General features: G+C 34.7%; 3 protein-coding genes across 3 annotated transcripts; 2 read left to right on the forward strand and 1 right to left on the reverse strand.

Moving 5' to 3' along the window:
• Window positions 1-257: 257 nt before the first annotated feature.
• LOC137820245 (L-ascorbate peroxidase, cytosolic) lies at window positions 258-2,876 on the forward strand. Its single transcript, XM_068624214.1, has 10 exons — window positions 258-566; window positions 707-836; window positions 931-1,105; window positions 1,210-1,275; window positions 1,776-1,824; window positions 1,912-1,997; window positions 2,137-2,216; window positions 2,322-2,424; window positions 2,507-2,565; window positions 2,684-2,876. Exons 2-10 carry the CDS (start codon window positions 718-720, stop codon window positions 2,697-2,699), a joined length of 753 nt encoding a protein of 250 aa, XP_068480315.1. The 5' UTR covers window positions 258-566; window positions 707-717; the 3' UTR covers window positions 2,700-2,876.
• A 3,804-nt stretch (window positions 2,877-6,680) lies between these two features.
• On the forward strand, window positions 6,681-10,165 carry LOC137820237 (mitogen-activated protein kinase 3). The gene is made up of 6 exons (XM_068624201.1): window positions 6,681-7,368; window positions 7,569-7,698; window positions 8,440-8,577; window positions 8,689-9,021; window positions 9,169-9,352; window positions 9,503-10,165. The coding sequence occupies exons 1-6, from the start codon at window positions 7,208-7,210 to the stop codon at window positions 9,670-9,672; spliced, it is 1,116 nt and encodes a 371-aa protein (XP_068480302.1). The 5' UTR covers window positions 6,681-7,207; the 3' UTR covers window positions 9,673-10,165.
• Window positions 10,166-10,968: 803 nt separating this feature from the next.
• Window positions 10,969-18,873, reverse strand: LOC137820228 (uncharacterized). Its single transcript, XM_068624191.1, has 12 exons — window positions 18,610-18,873; window positions 18,317-18,505; window positions 17,963-18,213; window positions 17,777-17,869; window positions 17,487-17,640; window positions 17,070-17,206; window positions 16,766-16,954; window positions 15,586-16,660; window positions 12,669-15,477; window positions 12,435-12,543; window positions 12,043-12,123; window positions 10,969-11,335 (listed from the first exon to the last, which is right to left on the reverse strand). The coding sequence occupies exons 1-12, from the start codon at window positions 18,740-18,742 to the stop codon at window positions 11,264-11,266; spliced, it is 5,292 nt and encodes a 1,763-aa protein (XP_068480292.1). The 5' UTR covers window positions 18,743-18,873; the 3' UTR covers window positions 10,969-11,263.
• Window positions 18,874-19,428: the final 555 nt, after the last annotated feature.

Below are 19,428 nucleotides of genomic sequence, written 5' to 3' on the forward strand. Positions count from 1 at the left end.
ATTTATCCCATAATTTTATGGTCAAATGGCTTATGCCATAACGCCAGGAAATCCGTTCTCACTTTTTTCGAAAACAATAACCCAATCAGGAACCTAATCCTCTACAGCTGCCAAAGAAAAGCTCACACCATCCACGCAAATCCAACGATCGCAATTAATTAAAAATAATATAAGATCAGTTGATGTGTAATAAAATAATTTGATGGTTGTGATTGATGCAATTCCAATTACAACTACAGAGGATCATAATCCAATCCATGGCCTTTTGCAATCCCATTCTCCTTTCTGTTTCTTTTTCTCTATACTGGTCAGTCATAAAAGCTTTTCCCACCTACCCCACGACCTGCACCATGTAATTTACACGTGCAAATCCATCTCAGCCGTTAATTTCCTAAATCAACAAAAACCGCACATCAGAAGAATCCAATGGTTCACAATCACCTACTAGAACTTTCTTCGCTTCTCCCCATTATATCTACCTTCCCCCCTCAGCTGCATTACTCACTGAGGCTTGTGGTCTGCTCGTGCCAAAAGGGTTAACGTTCCATTTCTTCTCAATTTTCAAGGTTCGTTCGCTGAAATCTTTTTCGAAAGATAGCACAAATCGTCGATTCTCTTCACGATCCACATTTTAATCGATTCGTTTTTCTCTTACATAATTTCTCGTTCATGCGATTTATGTGGCTGATTTTTCATTTTTGTTCAGAATCGTAAGTCATGGGAAAGTCTTACCCCTCCGTGAGCGCCGATTACCAGAAGGCCATTGAGAAGGCCAAGAGGAAGCTCAGAGGCTTCATCGCTGAGAAGAGATGCGCTCCTCTAATGCTTCGTTTGGCGTACGTTCTGTCGTTTGGAGTTAGATCACTGTTACGCACGACTCTGACTTTCTATATTGTCGTTTTTACGCGTTTTGGTGCGTTGTGTGTGCAGATGGCACTCTGCTGGTACCTTCGACGTTAGCACGAAGACCGGTGGTCCCTTCGGAACCATCAAGCACCCTTCCGAACTCGCTCACGGTGCCAACAACGGTCTCGATATCGCCGTTAGGCTTTTGGAGCCACTTAAGGCGGAGTTCCCTATCTTGAGTTACGCAGATTTTTACCAGGTGAGAATTCATTGCTCGAAATTTTTTATATGATTTTTTAGATCTGAGAAATTGTTATTATTTTTGAGGTTTTGCGTTTAATCATACTTTTGTGTAAAACGCAGTTGGCTGGCGTTGTAGGAGTTGAGGTCACTGGTGGACCCGAAGTTCCTTTCTATCCTGGAAGAGAGGTATAATATTGTATGTTTTACTGTATTTTATGCCTGTTTATTATTATTAGTATTGATGTTATATAACAGTTTTATTTAATAAAATGATATGATTTTTTTTTAAAAAATTTTCACTTGCTCGTAGTATAAATGGTAGTTGTGCTTTCATTCAACATTGTCCGTTCACGTATTTAAAAGTATTTAAACTATTTGGTGGAGATCATGCGGTTCATATTTTATTTCATCAAATTTTAGATAGTGCACACATCTATAATATAATCCGTCGGTTTTCATTTGATGGTGTGACTGAATGAGTTTAACTGCATTGAATTTGTTTCCTGGAATTACCTTAGTTTTATTTCTTATATGGTTACTTGAATACTCTGCTCCGAACAATTTTTGTTCTTGGATTATTATGCACGCGAAATTTAAATTAAATACGGTATTTTGGTTTGGTATTATTCTGTGAGTGATTTAATGATCGAATACGAGGCTAATGGCGCTATTTTCCTTCTGATCAGGACAAGCCAGAGCCACCACCAGAGGGTCGCCTACCTGATGCAACCAAGGGTCAGTACTTTGTTTGATTGATTGTGATTAGATCTTTGCGATCCGTAGTGGAGGTTTTGCTTACGGTTGGGTTCCTGACTGTTGCAGGGTCTGATCACCTTAGAGATGTGTTCGGCAAGGCTATGGGGCTTAGTGACCAGGATATTGTTGCTCTATCTGGTGGTCACACCATTGTATGTTATGATTGTGAACTTGTGTTCTTTTGAATGTTATACGAGCCACATTGTAAATTGCACTGCTCTGCTCCACCTAAAAGTGAAGCAACTAAAGTTGTAGCCTTACTGGTGCAAGTCTAACAGATGTATTTTGCAGGGAGCGGCACACAAGGAGCGTTCTGGATTTGAGGGACCGTGGACCTCAAACCCTCTTATTTTTGACAACTCATACTTCAAGTGAGTACTCTTATGTTTCTCGCATCGCCTTTTATCTAGACTAGTCTTATCTTTCCTATGTAAAACTCTTCCTTAACTCCTTTTTGATGTCCACAAATGTTTTAGGGAGTTGTTGAGCGGTGAGAAGGAAGGCCTCCTTCAGCTGCCCTCTGACAAGGCACTTTTGTCTGACCCTGTATTCCGCCCTCTTGTTGACAAATATGCAGCGGTGTGTATATTTCATAATCATCTCAACATTGCTATAAAATTGATGAAGCAAGTATCTAATCTTGGTTTACTGATGATTTCAGGACGAAGATGCCTTCTTCGCTGATTACGCAGTTGCTCACCAAAAGCTTTCCGAGCTTGGGTAAGTCTTGATATGCGGGCTTGTTGTTCTTTAAAGCTTCTTTGTCTCGCTTTACTTAAGTTGTGAAGTTCCTGTGTTATCAATTGGGTTCTGATAGGATTTATGAAATTTTCCTCAGGTTTGCTGAAGCCTAAACGACATTTAGGGGGTTGGAGATCTAAGGACATGGTTTTTAATGTCGATGTGAGGGTGTGTTTGCCCAATCTTTATTTCGCCATTGGCAAGTTGGATTGTTTTTTCCCCTTTGTTTTAGTTGATCCTTTTGTCAAATAACATTGCTAAGAGTTAATGGTTGAACTGATTGGTACCTCGTGTCCTTTCTTCGTTCTATATAGATAGCTCATGCGTACTATTTTATAATCAGTGTTCTTATTATGTGGCTTTTTGTGCGTTTGCGTTTGTTAGAATTAGACCTATCTTAGCTACGATTTCTGATTAATTATTGTTTATTTATTATTTGTACTTTTGTGTTTTGCTAGTTAACACAGTATTAGCAATTGTTATTTAGCTAAAGGGATATCTGATTAATTATTTTTTCTTTATTAGGTGGCCTTTTGTATTTTGCTAGAGTTAAAACGCAAAAATAGCTAAATTAGACCTTTCTATACAAGTTCTTACTTCGAGCTTTTTATACAAGTGCCTATAAAACTAAACAATGATTTCAGACCGAGGTTGTCTTGAAATAATGGCCATCTGTCCAATCTCATCTTAATGGAAATTTTGGGCTGACTTGAAAATGATGGCTTATTTGTTTTCTTGGCTAACCTTGGTCGAGAATAAGGTTGTGTGCATTTTATACATGGAAGACGTCGTGCTTTTCTTTTTTAATGTAAGAAAATAAGGGAAATAAAGTATGTTCTATTCGATTATGTATGTATAATATTGCTTTAAGTCGTTTGATTTAACTTTTAAAATATTAAAACACATCAATTTATGCCAAAACATTTTACTCCAACCTAAAATTGGGATTGGGATTTATTAGGGTAATGATACATTGTCAAACCATGTTTTTTATACAATTAGATTTATAAATTTATTTTTTATTATATATATTTATATTTAAACACATCATATAAAAAGTTTATATAACTATTAAGAATTATTTTAACTATTAAGATTTGTATATAACTCTATTAAGAATTAAGAATTGTATATAACTATTAAGAATTGAATATAACTAAGGTTTTCAAAAGCATCATTCTCCTATTTATTATTGACAATATAGTCTAATTTAAGTCATTGAGGTTTTGGTCAAATATCATTTTCCTATTTATTATTCTATTTATTATTGACAATATAGTCTAATTTAAGTCATTGAGGTTTTGGTCCAATGTTCATATGAAATTAATTAATTTTTTTGTCATCTATAGCAATTAATTAAAAATTTAAAACATATTCTTGGTGTGTTTACTTAAATGATTTAAATGTGAGAGTACCACAAACAAGATGAAGCAACTCAGACTAAAACGTTAAATATATCAAGATACCATTATTTTGTTGGTAGCGAGATGTGTGTAACTTCAAAATTGGTATTCACTTATGTCTAGGGTTTGTTACTTATTTCAGATTTTTTAATAAAAGTGTACATTCATAGTTGCGTACACAATGATTAAATCTCAATTGACCTTCCAAAAAGGTTGTTACATATAACTCTAGATTCCTAACACTCAATTGGATGGCCTCAAGTGCTTATTGTGAAGAGTCTAAGTGTTTTATTGATTCGAGAGTCAGTCTCTCAAGATTGTATTTTGAAGAATTTTTTAAGTTATGAATATTGTATTAACTTGCATCATTGATTATAAGTTGAAATATGTATAAGTAATGAAACAAGATTCAAATACATATATTTTGATTTTTTTTCATTACATGTTTGGTACCACGATTGATAACTTGTAATTGATCAGATTATACATTTAAAAACACAAGTTTACATAATTATTTGAATACATTTTGAGATCTTATTCTTACGTGTCACATATATTTAGTATTCCGATGTCTTGTTATTGAGCCTTTAATCAAATAACACATTTGAAGATGTTATTTTGTCTAATTATGTATTTGGTCCAATGACAAAAGACGTGATTCTACTTGTTAGTGAATTATATATACTTAAAGATTTGATTTTGCCTAAGTTTTTAAGTGGATAAATTGATTTTTTTGTGTGTCTTGTTATTTTTTTTATCCAACTAAATGATCCTGGTGGGTTTCATTAAGTTCTCATTAAAAAATAAATTAGTAATAAAGATTGTGTTTAATATTTCAAGATAAATATTTGAATATCTATTTTTCCTTGAAAATCTTGTAAAAGAAATCCGTCAAAAAAAATTCTGAAAAAAGGGACTATATTACACTAACACTTTCTAAAATTTTCTCAAATTACTTTTATATATAATTTTTTTTTTCAAAATCCTTTACAAATATGTAATTTGTTATAAAAACATTATATCGTTTCTCTTTTTTCATTTCAATGTACCCTCTTAAATTTGAAAATACACATACACCTCATAAATTTTAAAACAGTGCACATTTATACCCTTTTTAACATTATAACTGCACCACTCTAAAGAAAGTCATTGTAATAATGAAAAAAGGTAAGAGGTATACATGTAATTTGACAAATATTAGGGACCCTTATGTAATTTACCCCTAAAAATAAAGTGAAATCTAACTTGTTTCTATTAAAATTTATTCTAAAAGACATTTAACTTATTCTTTAAATAATGTGAAATTTAATTTTTTAATATATTTTAGAGTTTAGGATTTAGGGATATATTAAGGAAGTATATTTGTTAAAATGAAATATTTTTTGAACATTTTTATAGTTAAACATTTTTATTTTTCAGTTAACATTTTTTATAAACTGATTTCGTTGAACTATTCTACTTTCTAAAACAAAATTGCTATTCGGAATATTAAATTGTCCTAGAAGTTAAGCAAAAAATGTCTCTCTTCTCAAATCTCAATATTATAATTAATAAAGTATGGGGAAGTTTATTAAGTTCTCATTAAATTAAAATTATTGATTATATATTAATTTCATAAAAATTTAACTATTTTAACATAATATAATGTAATTAAAAATTTAAGAAAAGTAATTTTTCTATCATGTTTAGAAATGTTTAATTTAAGAAAAAATAATTTAACTTATTAAATTTTTTAAAAGGTCTGAACTTGATTAAATGTTTTTCATCATACTAAATTCTTAAAGGTGTGAACTTGGCCAATTTATACTTTTAACACGAGAAATGTTCCGCGAAAATTTAAGTATCTTTATTTAAGCATAAAAAGTTCATAAAATGTTGTACCTTTTCTTAATTATTTATTAAACCCGAGATTAGTTTTAATTTAAATATTATGCTGAGGGAGAAGTATATAAGGGGATTTGGGGAAGATTCTTTATTGATGTAGATTGAAAAGGTTGACCAATAGTAACTTCAGTTATTCAATCACTGCTTGAAGAATAATATCAAAGAGTGTTTTTTTAATCACAATTTAATTGCTACATTACTTAAATGCCATTTTTTTTACTTCAAGGTAAATCTAAGTTATGTTTTCTAAAACTTTTTGAATGTTTATTTACCTGTCATTTTTTTTATAGTTTTTCTACAAATTTTTAAACGACTCTTGAATTTCTCAAATAATGTACAAAATGTCTAGACACAACACTTAAACCATAAACCAATAGATATGTAATCTAATAATTCAACTGTAAAATATTTAAAAAAGTTATAAAAAACAAAGAACATAAACGAGATCTAAAGCAGTGGACTTTTTGGCATTGTCACTGCCACGGGTTTATCTAATGTGGTTGTTAGTGATAGATTAAAAAATAGTGGAATTGTTAATTAACCTAATCAATTATCCTTGAGTAAAAAATAATTTAACTAAGATTTAAATATTCAGAGAACGAAAGGGTCCAAAAGCCGAAACATAATTTTATTAGTTATATGTTAAATATATGGAAATAGGCACGAGTCAAAATTTGCACAAAATAGTTACACGCTTGTGACTCAATTATTCAGTCTCTTCAGGCTGAGGATAACATTTGATATTTATTTTTATGATTTAATTATTTAAATCTTTAATATAAAATCCACGAGGTGGCTTTGACGAGCATACAATACAAATCACGTAATAATAGAAGAAGAAAGAAAGATTGATGGCTGTTGAAATAATTGAACAAACGGTGGCCGTAGATGAGAGGCGGCTGAAGCGTGAGCCGTCCGATGGAGACCCAAACGCGTGGCACGTGTGCGCGTGTGGTTCGTTCGGTTATTTTTCTTCCCATGGTGCGTTTTCGCACCGTCTTCCTGGCACCTGCTCCGAAAGAGTGAAAACTCAACGTGCTTACCCAGCCGAGTTGACCGAGCGAAAGTAGTTACACGTATGCACGCACGCACACACACACTGACTCGGTGACTGACTCGTTGGTTGGACACTATTTAAGTTAAAACCGCTCCACTCGCTTCTTCCACTCTCCATCTTCATCCTTTTTTTTCTTTGACGGTTTCTAGAAAGAGAAAGTTTGTTAGAGGGAGAGAGTTTGGAGGTGCGGTTCGCGTGTGAGAAGAGAGAGAAAGCGCTCTTCTCCGATTCTCCGAACGGTTTTTAGAGAGAGAAAGTTTCATTGAGAGAGAAAGTGATGGCCGGAGTTAATCCGAACGGCGTCGCCGATTTTCCGGCGGTTCCGACGCACGGCGGACAGTTCATTCAGTACAACATATTCGGCAATCTCTTCGAGGTTACGACGAAGTACCGTCCTCCGATCATGCCTATTGGACGCGGCGCGTACGGAATCGTTTGGTACTGCTTCGTTTTCTTCGACTTATTGTGGTTTTGGAAACGCGATTGGTTAAATCGAGAGATTGTGTGGTTCTCTGATTGTATGATTCGGATTCGGTTGTGATTGAAGTTAGCTAGTGCGTGAGTGTTTGATTTTGATGTTTCTTTACGTTTTTGTGAGATTATGAAATCTGAATAGTTTGTTGATGTGGTTTTTGAAGCTCGCTGTTGAATACGGAGACGAATGAGCTGGTGGCTGTTAAGAAGATAGCGAACGCTTTCGACAATCACATGGACGCTAAGCGAACGCTCCGTGAGATTAAGCTTCTTAAACATTTAGATCATGAAAATGTGAGTGATCTCTCCTTTGTAGTTGACTTACAGATATATCGTATCCTCATATGGTACAAATTTAATACATGCTTGGTTTTGGTGGGTAATTTTTTTTTTTCTTAAACTGTTTTGATTGTGCCACGTATTTTACTGAAAATTTCACTTTATAATCAATTAAAATTCTGTAAATATCGTATGGACTCAGAATTATCCTGATATATAGTTATAATATATTTATCATAACAATCCTATCAATCTTTTGAACAAAATAACAGTACATAGAAATTCAACTCATTATAATTATGACAATTACAACTTGATATGATAAAATTGTTGAATTCTACAGTAAGCATCTTCAAAATTATACCATAAGTTGACATTTTTTACAGAGTAATGAAGAAATTAAAACCTATTTTTTATGAGATTTCATATAACTTTTTTACGAAAAGTTGTAGAAGCATAAAATGCCGGTACAATACATGTGACTGGCGACAAGTTTCTTGGGACTTAACAGGGTAAAGTCCCGAGATTGACCATGACTTCCTAATTTGGGGGAACACATGATGACATGCTTCTGGGATTTGGTTATAAACTTTTGCTATTCATAACATTGAATTTAATTTAACTTACGAATACTAAGTTGGTTGTGTTGAAACGGCTTTAAGGTTTCACTGTAGTGAAAGTTATCAAAGTCTCAATTAATAGAATATAAAAGCGGTGTCTACTTTGTTGTGATTAAAATGTCTGTTTGGATAACAGGTAATTGCTTTGAGAGATGTTATTCCTCCACCATTGCGTAGAGAGTTTAATGACGTCTACATAGCCACTGAACTCATGGATACTGATCTTCATCACATCATTCGCTCTAATCAAAGTCTGTCGGAGGAGCACTGCCAAGTGAGTGCTCTCTCAATCTATTTTTCTTTTAATTTATATGTATCATAATTACAATGTTTTCAAATTGGAACCTTTTGTTTTGCTGATGATTGGATGCTCTTGTACTTGCAGTACTTCTTGTATCAGATTCTTCGTGGGCTAAAGTACATACATTCTGCAAACATAATCCACAGAGATTTAAAACCGAGCAACCTGTTGCTGAATTCTAATTGCGACTTGAAGATTATTGATTTTGGTCTTGCGCGACCAACTTTGGAAAGTGACTTCATGACAGAATACGTAGTCACAAGATGGTACAGGGCTCCCGAATTATTGTTGAACTCCTCAGATTACACCTCTGCGATAGATGTGTGGTCTGTTGGTTGCATCTTCATGGAGCTTATGAATAAAAAGCCTCTGTTTCCAGGCAAAGACCATGTGCATCAGATGCGCCTATTGACAGAGGTGAGATTGAAAAGACAAAACGAAACAATGACTTAAAATTTGATGATGAGATGTTTCAAGTTATTTAATATCATGGATATAGTCAATAATTCAATTTAAAAAAGTAATTTTATTTCCATGCTTACTCTTCCTGTCTTATCCACACAGCTTCTTGGTACCCCAACCGATGCTGACCTTGGGTTAGTGAAAAATGAAGACGCAAGAAGATATATCAGACAGCTTCCTCAATATCCTCGCCAACCTTTAGCTCAGGTCTTCCCCCATGTTCATCCCGCAGCCATTGATCTCGTTGATAAAATGTTGACAATTGATCCCACCAAAAGAATTACAGGTACCTTTCCCATTCCACTAATTTTTTTTATAAATTCGTAGATAGACGAAGCAAAATGCAGTTCCATTTTGAACATTGATGATATGTGCAAAGCCACATATTGAATAAAATTGGGCAAATTTTCATTTATTTCTGTTTAAATATTGGCAGTTGAAGAAGCACTAGCCCATCCATACCTTGAAAAACTGCATGATGTAGCTGATGAACCAATCTGCATGGAACCATTCTCATTTGAGTTTGAGCAACAGCAATTGGATGAAGAGCAAATAAAAGAGATGATATACAGGGAAGCATTAGCACTCAATCCTCACTATGCTTAAAGCAGAAAGATTCAAGGACTTGTAAGTTGTTGTATCTTAGAAGGAAAAATAAAAATTCGTCTTCAATTTTTTCATCACCAAGTTCCCTGCTTACAAGCACGAAAAGTATCAAGTTGAATGAAAATTCAATCTTGTTACCAACCAAGCTCCCTAGGTACTTTATTCAATCTGTGTGACTAGTTAGGTGCAACTACGTCTTGATGAGTGCCCTTTTGTTGTAAAGTGCCATGCAACGATATTAAGCTCCATAATTTTTTTTAACCCTGATGGGTTATTATTATTATTTTTATTTTCTTTTGGGCTTGGGTAACTCATCATGTATCCTGCCTAAGTTATTTGCATTGTAACTTCTTGTACCTTAATTTTAGCTATTTTCTGCTATATTATCTGTATAGTGGATTTCATTCAGTGAGCAAACCCTTTAGAGAAGTAGTTCCTGTAATGGTTCAGAAAATTTAATGGATGAACCTTCGTCTGACATTTCTAATTTCAAGTTTAATGTGTGTCTTAAGTATGATATATTGATTTACATTACCATATTTCTGTAATAACGAGTCTCCTTACAATATTATGTCTACGTTTATTCCGCTTTTTCCATACACTACTTAATCTGTCTATAACATCAGGCTCGTAAAAAAAGTAGGTTAATTTGTATCTTAGAAGGAATGCTAACCGAGGTGTGCAGACAGAAGGTTAAAGGCTTGAGGGTATTACTTGATATCTTTTCATAACCTCATTTTTATCTTCCCATGGTTGTTTAAAAGGAGGACATTAGAATGATGAACCAAAAACTCTAAACAGCAATGGAGAACAATGTTACAAATGTGCACAAGTGTGAGAAAGTGGACACCAATGGGTGAAAAGTAGAATGCCAGAAAAAGTCGTTGAAAAGAATGAAGATAGATATCAAATAGAACATAAACATGGACTCTATGAAACATCGATGTCCTCCCAAAAAAATTCACGTGTAAGCAATTCTTAGTAAAAAATATATTTATGAAAAAAAAATTAAATTCTTGTTATAGGCAGTCAATGAAAGCATCGTACCAAAAAAAGGGGGAAAATGCGCGAAAAAAATAATATCCAAAAAAGAAACACGAAATATCAATCTGCTAACAAAAAGATTAAAGGAAAGAAATGAAGATTTAAAAAAACCCTCAAATTTAATAAAAAAATGCACAAAATCTATTTGTCATCCGTCATTAAATTTCATTACAAAAATAGTGACAAAACAGACGGAAATGTGAAATACTTCCAACATAACTGAATCTCCTAAATATGATGAAAGAACAGGAGTTTGTGTGACACCAAAACGGAGATTAGTCTCACCTTGTATTTTCGTGGGAAAGTTTAAAAGCAAAAGCTCTATGTAAAAGGTTGAACACAAATGTCATTTACAATTCGAGAACAATCAGAATTAGAATATTATTTATTTATGTTCAGAGTATGGCATAATTATGGTAACTGGCAATTCTATATGCGTAGCACTTTGCTCCGTACAACGTCTTCGAACTTGTGAAGCTGCTGAAGGGTTGGTTCGAGCAAAGAAAAAATGGTTAGTAATTAATAAGATTAAATCTCAGTTTTATCATTATGGACTGGAATGCTGCACATTGTGTTTGGTACAATCAAAGGGTCCAATGGATTGATTCTTACGCCTCACCTGCCAAAACCAAAATAAAACAAAGAAATTAAAGTAATACACAATAATGTCAAATACAAAGTATAGAGATAAGAAAGAAGATAAAGAAGGAAATAGGAAAAGCAACAAATAATGCAACTTCTTAAGATGTTCAACTAGACAAGATTATTGTTAACAATAAAGATGAATCAAGAGAGAAACTGAGTTGGTTATCATGTCATCATAGATAAGAGATTGGGCAGATTTTGATGTTACATTTCGTAAAGCTAATGAAAATGCATTTTATAAAGAATGTAGAAAAGTTCCAAAATTTTATACTATCCGAATTATAATGTGCAAAATAATCGCAGGAATTCCAACAGCAAAAAGGGGTTTATGTTATTCCTTATATTTTCTGAAACTACGAAGGCATGATTATGCACCATTTTAAAATCAGTGGATAAGTTCTTTTTTGTTCGTGTTGTTTGAAGCCGATTCATCATTACGCGTTAGATGTTTCAAGTGACCTCATCATGTCAAAATTGTGTTATCTTTCCATATATAAATCTTGATCGGGTTTCCCTTACTTAAAACCAAAAAAGTAGAGACTGTTTATGCACAATTCAGTTAGACAATCATTGGTATGTGAGTTATGCTTTATTATCCGATTAAAAAAAAGTAAATTGTTCATGCTAGATCTCTACGTTTAAAATTTGAATCAGGTTTATTGAACGAAGTATGAACCTTACCGGGGACCAAGGACCAGGTTCGTGCTGAGGCTTCTCAGTTGGAGAATTTTGTACAGCACCGCCTTTCATCGTTAAGATCTCCTGTCAAACACCACGTGTAAAATGAATCTAACATTTCAAAAGAACAGACTGCCTAGATGCTAAATCTGAAATAAAAATTTGATTCAACTCTTCCACTTGCAATACAAACAATTTGACTAAATTAACATTCACCAGAAACATACCAAAAGTATAGATATTAAAGAAAGATTGATGTTTAAAGCCCAAAAATAGAAGTAGGGTAAGAATTGAAATTAGGAAGACAACACTACTTGACATGAAAAATCGCGCCATGCAAAAAACTATTAATCAGTCATAAGAAATATGCAGTTCCGTCAAGAGAAATCTGTCACCTCTCCGGCAGCTTCAATTGCAGCTACCCATTCGTCAGAAAATGGAGCAGCATTTGGCGGAGGCTTCAATGTAGGAACTTCCTGCTTGCTTTTAGTTGCAGATTCCTGCCTGCCATTCAAAAAATTAACATGCATCACTCAACTTGTCAAGTATCAAAACCGTATCTTAGAAGTAGAAACAAAAGGATTGCCAAACTGTGATTATCAAACATTATCAAGAACTAAGAAACTTACAAATGAATTATTTTGTTGCTGCCTTCTGCATAATAAATATCACCTTTTGACCGGTGCTCCATGTCGGTATTAGGAGACTCGTCTTTCTCAAAATTATTAGTTCCAGCTTCTTCTAAAAAAGTTGTAGTGTTCAACACACTAATTTCACAGACCTGTGGGACTCTTGTATTGGAGACTAGATTATCTAAAGCTGGTAAGCTTGAACTTTCACTTGAACGATGCTCTTCAGGTTTCCAAGCAAATACATCTGTAAAGGAGTCTTTGCTCGCTTCTATAAAAGAATTGCATTCAGAAGATACAACTTTGTCTTTGAATTGAACTTCAACTAATGCCAAAATGTCTGAAGAACCTTTCTTCGCATCATTCATTTGCAAGTGCTCTGCCCTCTCATCCACGTAAAGATTTCCATCTTCGTTTTCAGGCATGGCCTGAATATGGTCATTGGAAGTATTGTGCTCACCTGTACGGACATCACATCCTTTTAATGCATGCTCAGACAAGTTTGTTTTCTTGTTTTCTTCAGAAGAAGCTATATTTGTGGACAGCCAATTACCATCCAAGGGTAACTGTATCTTATCAACATTAACTTGAACTTCAACTAAAGGCAACATGTCAGAAGAACCTTCTTTTCCATAATCCATTTGCAAATCATCCATACCAAGATTTCTTTCATTGTTTTCAGACATGGCCTGAATGTTCTCATCGAGTTGAACTTCAACTAGAGGCAATATATCAGAAGAACCTTCTTTTGCATCATCTATGTCAAGTTTTTCATCATTGTTTTCAGAAATAGCCTGAATGTTGTCAATGAGTTGAAGTTCAAGTAAAGGCAATATGTCAGAAGAACATTCTTTTGAATCATCCGTATCAAGGTTTCCATCATTGTTTTCAGACATATACTGAATGTTGTCACTGACTTCAACTTCAACTAAAGGAAACATGTCAGAAGAACCTTCGTTTGCATCATCCACTTGCAAATAATCCATATCAAGATTTCTTTCATTGTTTTCCGGCATGGCCTGAATGTTGTCATCGAGTTGAACTTCATCTAGAGGCAATATATCGGAAGAACCTTCTTCAACATCATCCATATCAAGATTTCCATCTTTGTTTTCAGACATTGTCTGAATGTTGTCACTGACTTCAACTTCAACTAAAGGAAACATGTCAGAAGAACCTTCGTTTGCATCATCCACTTGCAAATAATCCATATCAAGATTTCTTCCATTGTTTTCAGGCATGGCCTGAATGTTCTCATCGAGTTGAACTTCAACTAGAGACAATATATCAGAAGAACCTTCTCTTGCATCATCCATGTCAATATTTTCATCATTGTTTTCAGAAATAGCCTGAATGTTGTCAATGAGCTGAAGTTCAAATAAAGGCAATATGTCAGAAGAACATTTTTTTGAATCATCCGTATCAAGGTTTCCATCATTGTTTTCAGACATATACTGAATGTTGTCACTGACTTCAACTTCAACTAAAGGAAACATGTCAGAAGAACCTTCGTTTGCATCATCCACTTGCAAATAATCCATATCAAGATTTCTTTCATTGTTTTCAGGCATGGCCTGAATGTTGTCATCGAGTTGAACTTCGTCTAGTGGCAATATATCGGAAGAACCTTCTTCGACATCATCCATATCAAGATTTCCATCTTTGTTTTCAGACATTGTCTGAATGTTGTCACTGACTTCAACTTCAACTAAAGGGAACATGTCAGAAGGACCTTCGTTTGCATCATCCACTTGCAAATAATCCATATCAAGATTGGCCTGAATGTTGTCATCGAGTTGAACTTCGTCTAGCGGCAATATATCGGAAGAACCTTCTTCGACATCATCCATATCAAGATTTCCATCTTTGTTTTCAGACATTGTCTGAATGTTGTCACTGACTTCAACTTCTACTAAAGGGAACATGTCAGAAGAACCTTCGTTTGAATCATTGACCTGCAAATAATCCTTATCAAGATTTCTTCCATTGTTTTCTGGCATGGCCTGAATGCTGTCATCGAGTTGAACTTCGTCTAGAGGCAACATATCGGAAGAACCTTCTTCGACATCATCCATATCAAGATTTCCATCTTTGTTTTCAGACATTGTCTGAATGTTGTCACTGACTTCAACTTCTACTAAAGGGAACATGTCAGAAGAACCTTCGTTTGAATCATTGACCTGCAAATAATCCATATCAAGATATCTTCCATTGTTTTCTGGCATGGCCTGAATGCTGTCATCGAGTTGAACTTCATCTAGAGGCAGTATATCAGAAGAACCTTCTTCGAAATCATCCATATCAAGATTTCCATCTTTGTTTTCAGACATTGTCTGAATGTTGTCATTGAGTTGAAATTCAACTAAAGGCAATGTGTCAGAATAACCTTCTTTTGCATCATCGACAAGCAAATCATCCATACTAATATTTCCATCCTTGTTTTCAGGCATAGCCTGAATATGATTATTGGAAGCATTGTGCTCACTTGTATAGATATCACATAATGCACCCTCAAATAAATTTGTTTTCTTTATCTCTTCAGAAGGAGCAACATGTGTGGACAAACTATCACCATTCAAGTGTAGTTGTATGCTATTTACATTATCTGAATCCGCAGCACCAGACCTATGAAAATCAGTACCATTTGTAACAAGGCAGTGTCTAGAGTTGCAGTTGATTGGCACTGGGTTTTCATTAAACGAACGCGCATGCACATCTTCCACTGCTTTATCGATTTCTTCAGAAGAACCAATATTTGTGGGCAGCCAGTCACCGTCAGAGTGCAGTATGTTATTACCATTCTCAGGATCTGCACGAACAACAGCACCGGGGCTTCGAATATCAGAAAGACAAGAATTTTCATTTATACTATTGTTATCTGCCAATGGAAACTTATCAGTAGTAAAAAAATGCTTACTGTTGCTTTTGTACGGCGCTGGATTTTCATTGAGCAACTGCATTTGTGAATCTTCCACATGTGATTCTTTAATCTCTCTGTTAACGTGATCAACTTCTAGGACTAACCGAGTCAATAGTGTATGTCGTAAGCAGCTAGAGGATTTTTCAGCTCCAGAACCAATAAAATCTTTGGTGTTTGAAATGATATCTGCAGATACTTCAGAAAATTCACTCTGATCAAGCAAGTGACCAGGATTTAGCACTAAACTCTCATCTTCACGAAGCATTTTGTTAGCTTTAGAATATGTAAACTTGCTAGTTGGTTGCTCAAAGTTTCCAGGGACATCACACGGAACATCATAGTGGATAGAAGCATCCCTAGAAGAATCCTCAACCCTAAGCTGCAACTCAGAAACTGTACAGTATTTACTGGTCGACATTTTATTATCACTGGAAACAAAATCAGCTTTTACCGTTGGACATTCTTGGGATGTAAGTAGGAGATTCTGTACATTATCCTCATGAAAAGATCTGTTTTCCTGTGAAACATGGCTTACCTCAGTGTTGCAAGCTGTTTCAGAAACGGTTATGCAATCTTCCCTCATCCTATCTAATTCAAAGACTTGAGTACTGTGATCCATTGCTTTTGAGTAAATAACCTTATCACATTGTTCCAACACTGGTATTGTCTGAATGAAACCTTCAATTTTAGCTGTTTTTGGTTCAGTTGCAGCAGCACATTTGATTTCTGATGTAGACTTCTGAGGAGAACCTTTGGAGGATAACGTTGTCATATGAACTAACTGACAACTATCTAAATGAGATTCACTTTCTTTTGTTGACATGATTTCTCCCACCATACTAGCACTTGTAGTCTTGAGTTGTTCCCCCTTTAACTGCTGATTAACTGCCTCTAAATTACTTCCAGTGATTTCACTACAATTGACTGAGAAATTCTCATTCAATAAATGTTGTACTCTTGCCTCATTAACAGAATTTGTTTCTAAATTCTGTAATTTAGGAATGTTACTCTTAGCTGGCTTGCAAGGTTTAGAAATTTTATGTACTTGGCTATGTGAACTGGGAGCTTTTGCCTACAAATAAGTAATAAACATGAATATGGAATCGTCACATGAGCATTATATTACTGATGATACATGTACCCAAAAATAAAAAAAGAACCAAATCAAATCACATACCATAGAAAAGAATCCCAATGAGGGAGATGGCATCCGTAGGCCTGATAATTTTGTTGTTTGAAGCAGTGTCTCTTGCTTTTTCTCACTAATGTTAGAGACGACGCGTGGGAGACAAGTTTCTGACACCTTATTTGCTTCAGTTTCTGATTGAAGCATTATGGGTGGTGGATGTGTTTCAACTGAGTTATCCTGTGCAGTCAAACAGTTTCAAGAGACGAATCATGTGACTATTAGTTAAGTAAAAGGAATTGAAAACTTGATAAATGTAAAAAAAGCGCAGCCGCTAGAACTTTAAAGTTCCTACCAAATGTTTCCCAGCTCGCTTGGCTAGTGTTCTAGTAACTGAACGTGGGATAGTTTTAGGATCTTTTGGGTTACGTGGGATAGTTTTAGGATCTTTTGACAAGGCTTTTACTCCAGCATGCTTCTGAAGATTAGTGGCTGTCGAAGAGAAACAAAATTAACTAAACATCACCAATAAATTCATGTCATGTTAAAGTTAGAATTTGACGTTTGGTTACTCAAGAGAAACCTGTATTTGTGAAGTTCGTTGAGATGACAAACCTCTATGAAAATTAAATTTATTAGATGATCTATTTTCACACTGTATTATGCAACAGTAGAATAGAAGTACTTGCAGTTGCATTGTATCTCTCCTATTTAGTCTTGTAAAAGTTCCTAGGATAAAAAGGAAGAAACAAACGCAAGTTGCAGACTTTACCAGGATGTGCATTCTGATTTCTCTTGGAGAAACCTGCGGTCAAGATTCCACTCCTAGCAGTTGTTGTACTTGCAGAAACATCCAATTTAGGACCAGGTGTCCTAGCGACTTTCACTTCTTTGCTCGGCGCTTTCACCGTGTTAGGTCTTTTAAGTTTGCAAAGAGGTCAAGGTAAACACTTCCATAATTCGACAGATAAAGAAAGAAAAGACAACTCAATTCCATAGCAGAGGCACAGTATATAAGACACTCCACTTAATATCTATTCTAAACAAGCGATGTGAAGGATATGATGACGATGCTACAGGTGGACGTGGAGGACAAGCATTGCGTTTAGGTCTGTTGCCAACGGAGTCATTGACATTAAGTATTTTCCTCTTGGCCTAACAAAGAAGTATACAAATAACAAGTAACAGAAATTAGAAAGAGTTCAATTTCTATAACCTATCATCATTCGCGCAAAGAGTATAACTGACCAAGGAAACGGGAGCTGGAGAAGCTTTGGCTAATGCCGTAGGAGGCCGTGGAGAAAACCGAGATGTTGCACCAATCTTTCTATCTTCAACGGTAACAGCACCGGATGAATGCATAAACAAATTTTCTTCAATCTCCTGCAACTGTATCGAAGTACCTCCGCACTCTTCTTCGTGGATTACTTCCAAATCCAACCCTGCCTTAGCAGAGGCATTGCCACTAATCAAAGAAAGCTCCTCCGAATTCAAAACACCTGAAACGTAAGATTCAGAACAAATCAAACACCTGAAATAATAAAACAATTGGAGTCGTCAATTTTCATCGTTAACTAATGGATAATGGAGAGAAGAAAATGCCTTCTTCAGTAAAGAAAGCTCGATTCCACGCCAAGCTCTTGCGCAAATTGTAACCGCCTCCTTTCTTCTTCCTCTTCATTTGATGAGGCTCCAGGTTAAGCTTCTGCGGTTTGTTCCAATCGGCGTTCTCTTTGTTCGCACTGTTATTAACCGAGGAACTTCGATTTTCAGAATCCGCAGCACCACCTTCTGCAGGTGCATTAGGTAAATCAGTAATAAATCGACAATTATTAATAAAAAAATCATCCACAAATTGAAAACAAAAAGAGAGAACTAAATAGCCAAAAACTAACCGGTTTGAGGAGGATTAGATCTGAGAGGTATGAGAGGAGAGCAAGAAAAGCCATCGGCGGTGGCCGGTGCAGAATCATCGAAGAGCAACGAATCGTCTTCGTCTAGAAGCGCAGTGTTACTAAGGGAATCCATGATAATACGATATTATCACTCCTTATCTATTACTTTTAGTTTTGTGGTATCATGAAATGGTAATTGGATTTGGAACGAATCGATTACTGTGTCTGCTTCTGCAAATTTGCTAGCAATTTCAAACTACAGCGAGCGGGAGTGTTACGAATTTACGAAGAACCATCCAACGGTCGGGTGGGTAATAATAAATGTGATTGGGCCCCATGGATTTTGTTTGGGCAATTACTTTTTGAAACTCCATATTTTCTTCCTACACTCATTGTTTTTAAAATACCTATTTTGCCTCTTGTGAAGTGGTGATAGATGTAGGTATGGGTATTAAAATATGACAACTTATTGTCATAACAAATGATTATAAATTTGTTGTCATAACAAATATATCACGCCTTCATCTTTTCACCCTTTTAAATCAACAAAAAAAAAAACTTTCGAATTTAACAATTTAAAATTGAAAAAAAGTTAATTCTGTATTAATCAATTTGAAAGAATAAAATTTAATTTCTATGTAATCCAAAATATACTAAGATGAATTTCCTTTCTTTATTTTTTTAAAAAAAAAGAAAAATAAAGTGAGAAAGTAGTAACATTTTAGAAAACTCTTTAAATACGTGTCTTTTCTTTTTATTTACTAGTTTATGTTTCTCTTATTTATTTATGTCTTTTAATTACTACTATTTTTTTAAAAT

This window comes from Phaseolus vulgaris, chromosome 11 (genome assembly GCF_000499845.2).
Source record: "Phaseolus vulgaris cultivar G19833 chromosome 11, P. vulgaris v2.0, whole genome shotgun sequence".
Lineage (NCBI taxonomy): Eukaryota > Viridiplantae > Streptophyta > Magnoliopsida > Fabales > Fabaceae > Phaseolus > Phaseolus vulgaris.

Bases quoted from the DNA above. Each gene is read 5' to 3' on its own strand.
- LOC137820245 (XM_068624214.1), top strand. From the start codon at position 718: ATGGGAAAGTCTTACCCCTCCGTGAGCGCCGATTACCAGAAGGCCATT. The intron at 1,998-2,136 runs GTATGTTATGAT...TGTATTTTGCAG, and splicing joins TATCTGGTGGTCACACCATT to GGAGCGGCACACAAGGAGCG. The intron at 2,217-2,321 runs GTGAGTACTCTT...CAAATGTTTTAG, and splicing joins TTTGACAACTCATACTTCAA to GGAGTTGTTGAGCGGTGAGA.
- LOC137820237 (XM_068624201.1), top strand. From the start codon at position 7,208: ATGGCCGGAGTTAATCCGAACGGCGTCGCCGATTTTCCGGCGGTTCCG. The intron at 7,369-7,568 runs GTACTGCTTCGT...TGGTTTTTGAAG, and splicing joins GGCGCGTACGGAATCGTTTG to CTCGCTGTTGAATACGGAGA. The intron at 8,578-8,688 runs GTGAGTGCTCTC...TTGTACTTGCAG, and splicing joins TGTCGGAGGAGCACTGCCAA to TACTTCTTGTATCAGATTCT.
- LOC137820228 (XM_068624191.1), bottom strand. From the start codon at position 18,742: ATGGATTCCCTTAGTAACACTGCGCTTCTAGACGAAGACGATTCGTTG. The intron at 18,506-18,609 runs GTTAGTTTTTGG...ATGCACCTGCAG, and splicing joins ATCTAATCCTCCTCAAACCG to AAGGTGGTGCTGCGGATTCT. The intron at 17,870-17,962 runs GTCAGTTATACT...CTTCTTTGTTAG, and splicing joins CTCCAGCTCCCGTTTCCTTG to GCCAAGAGGAAAATACTTAA.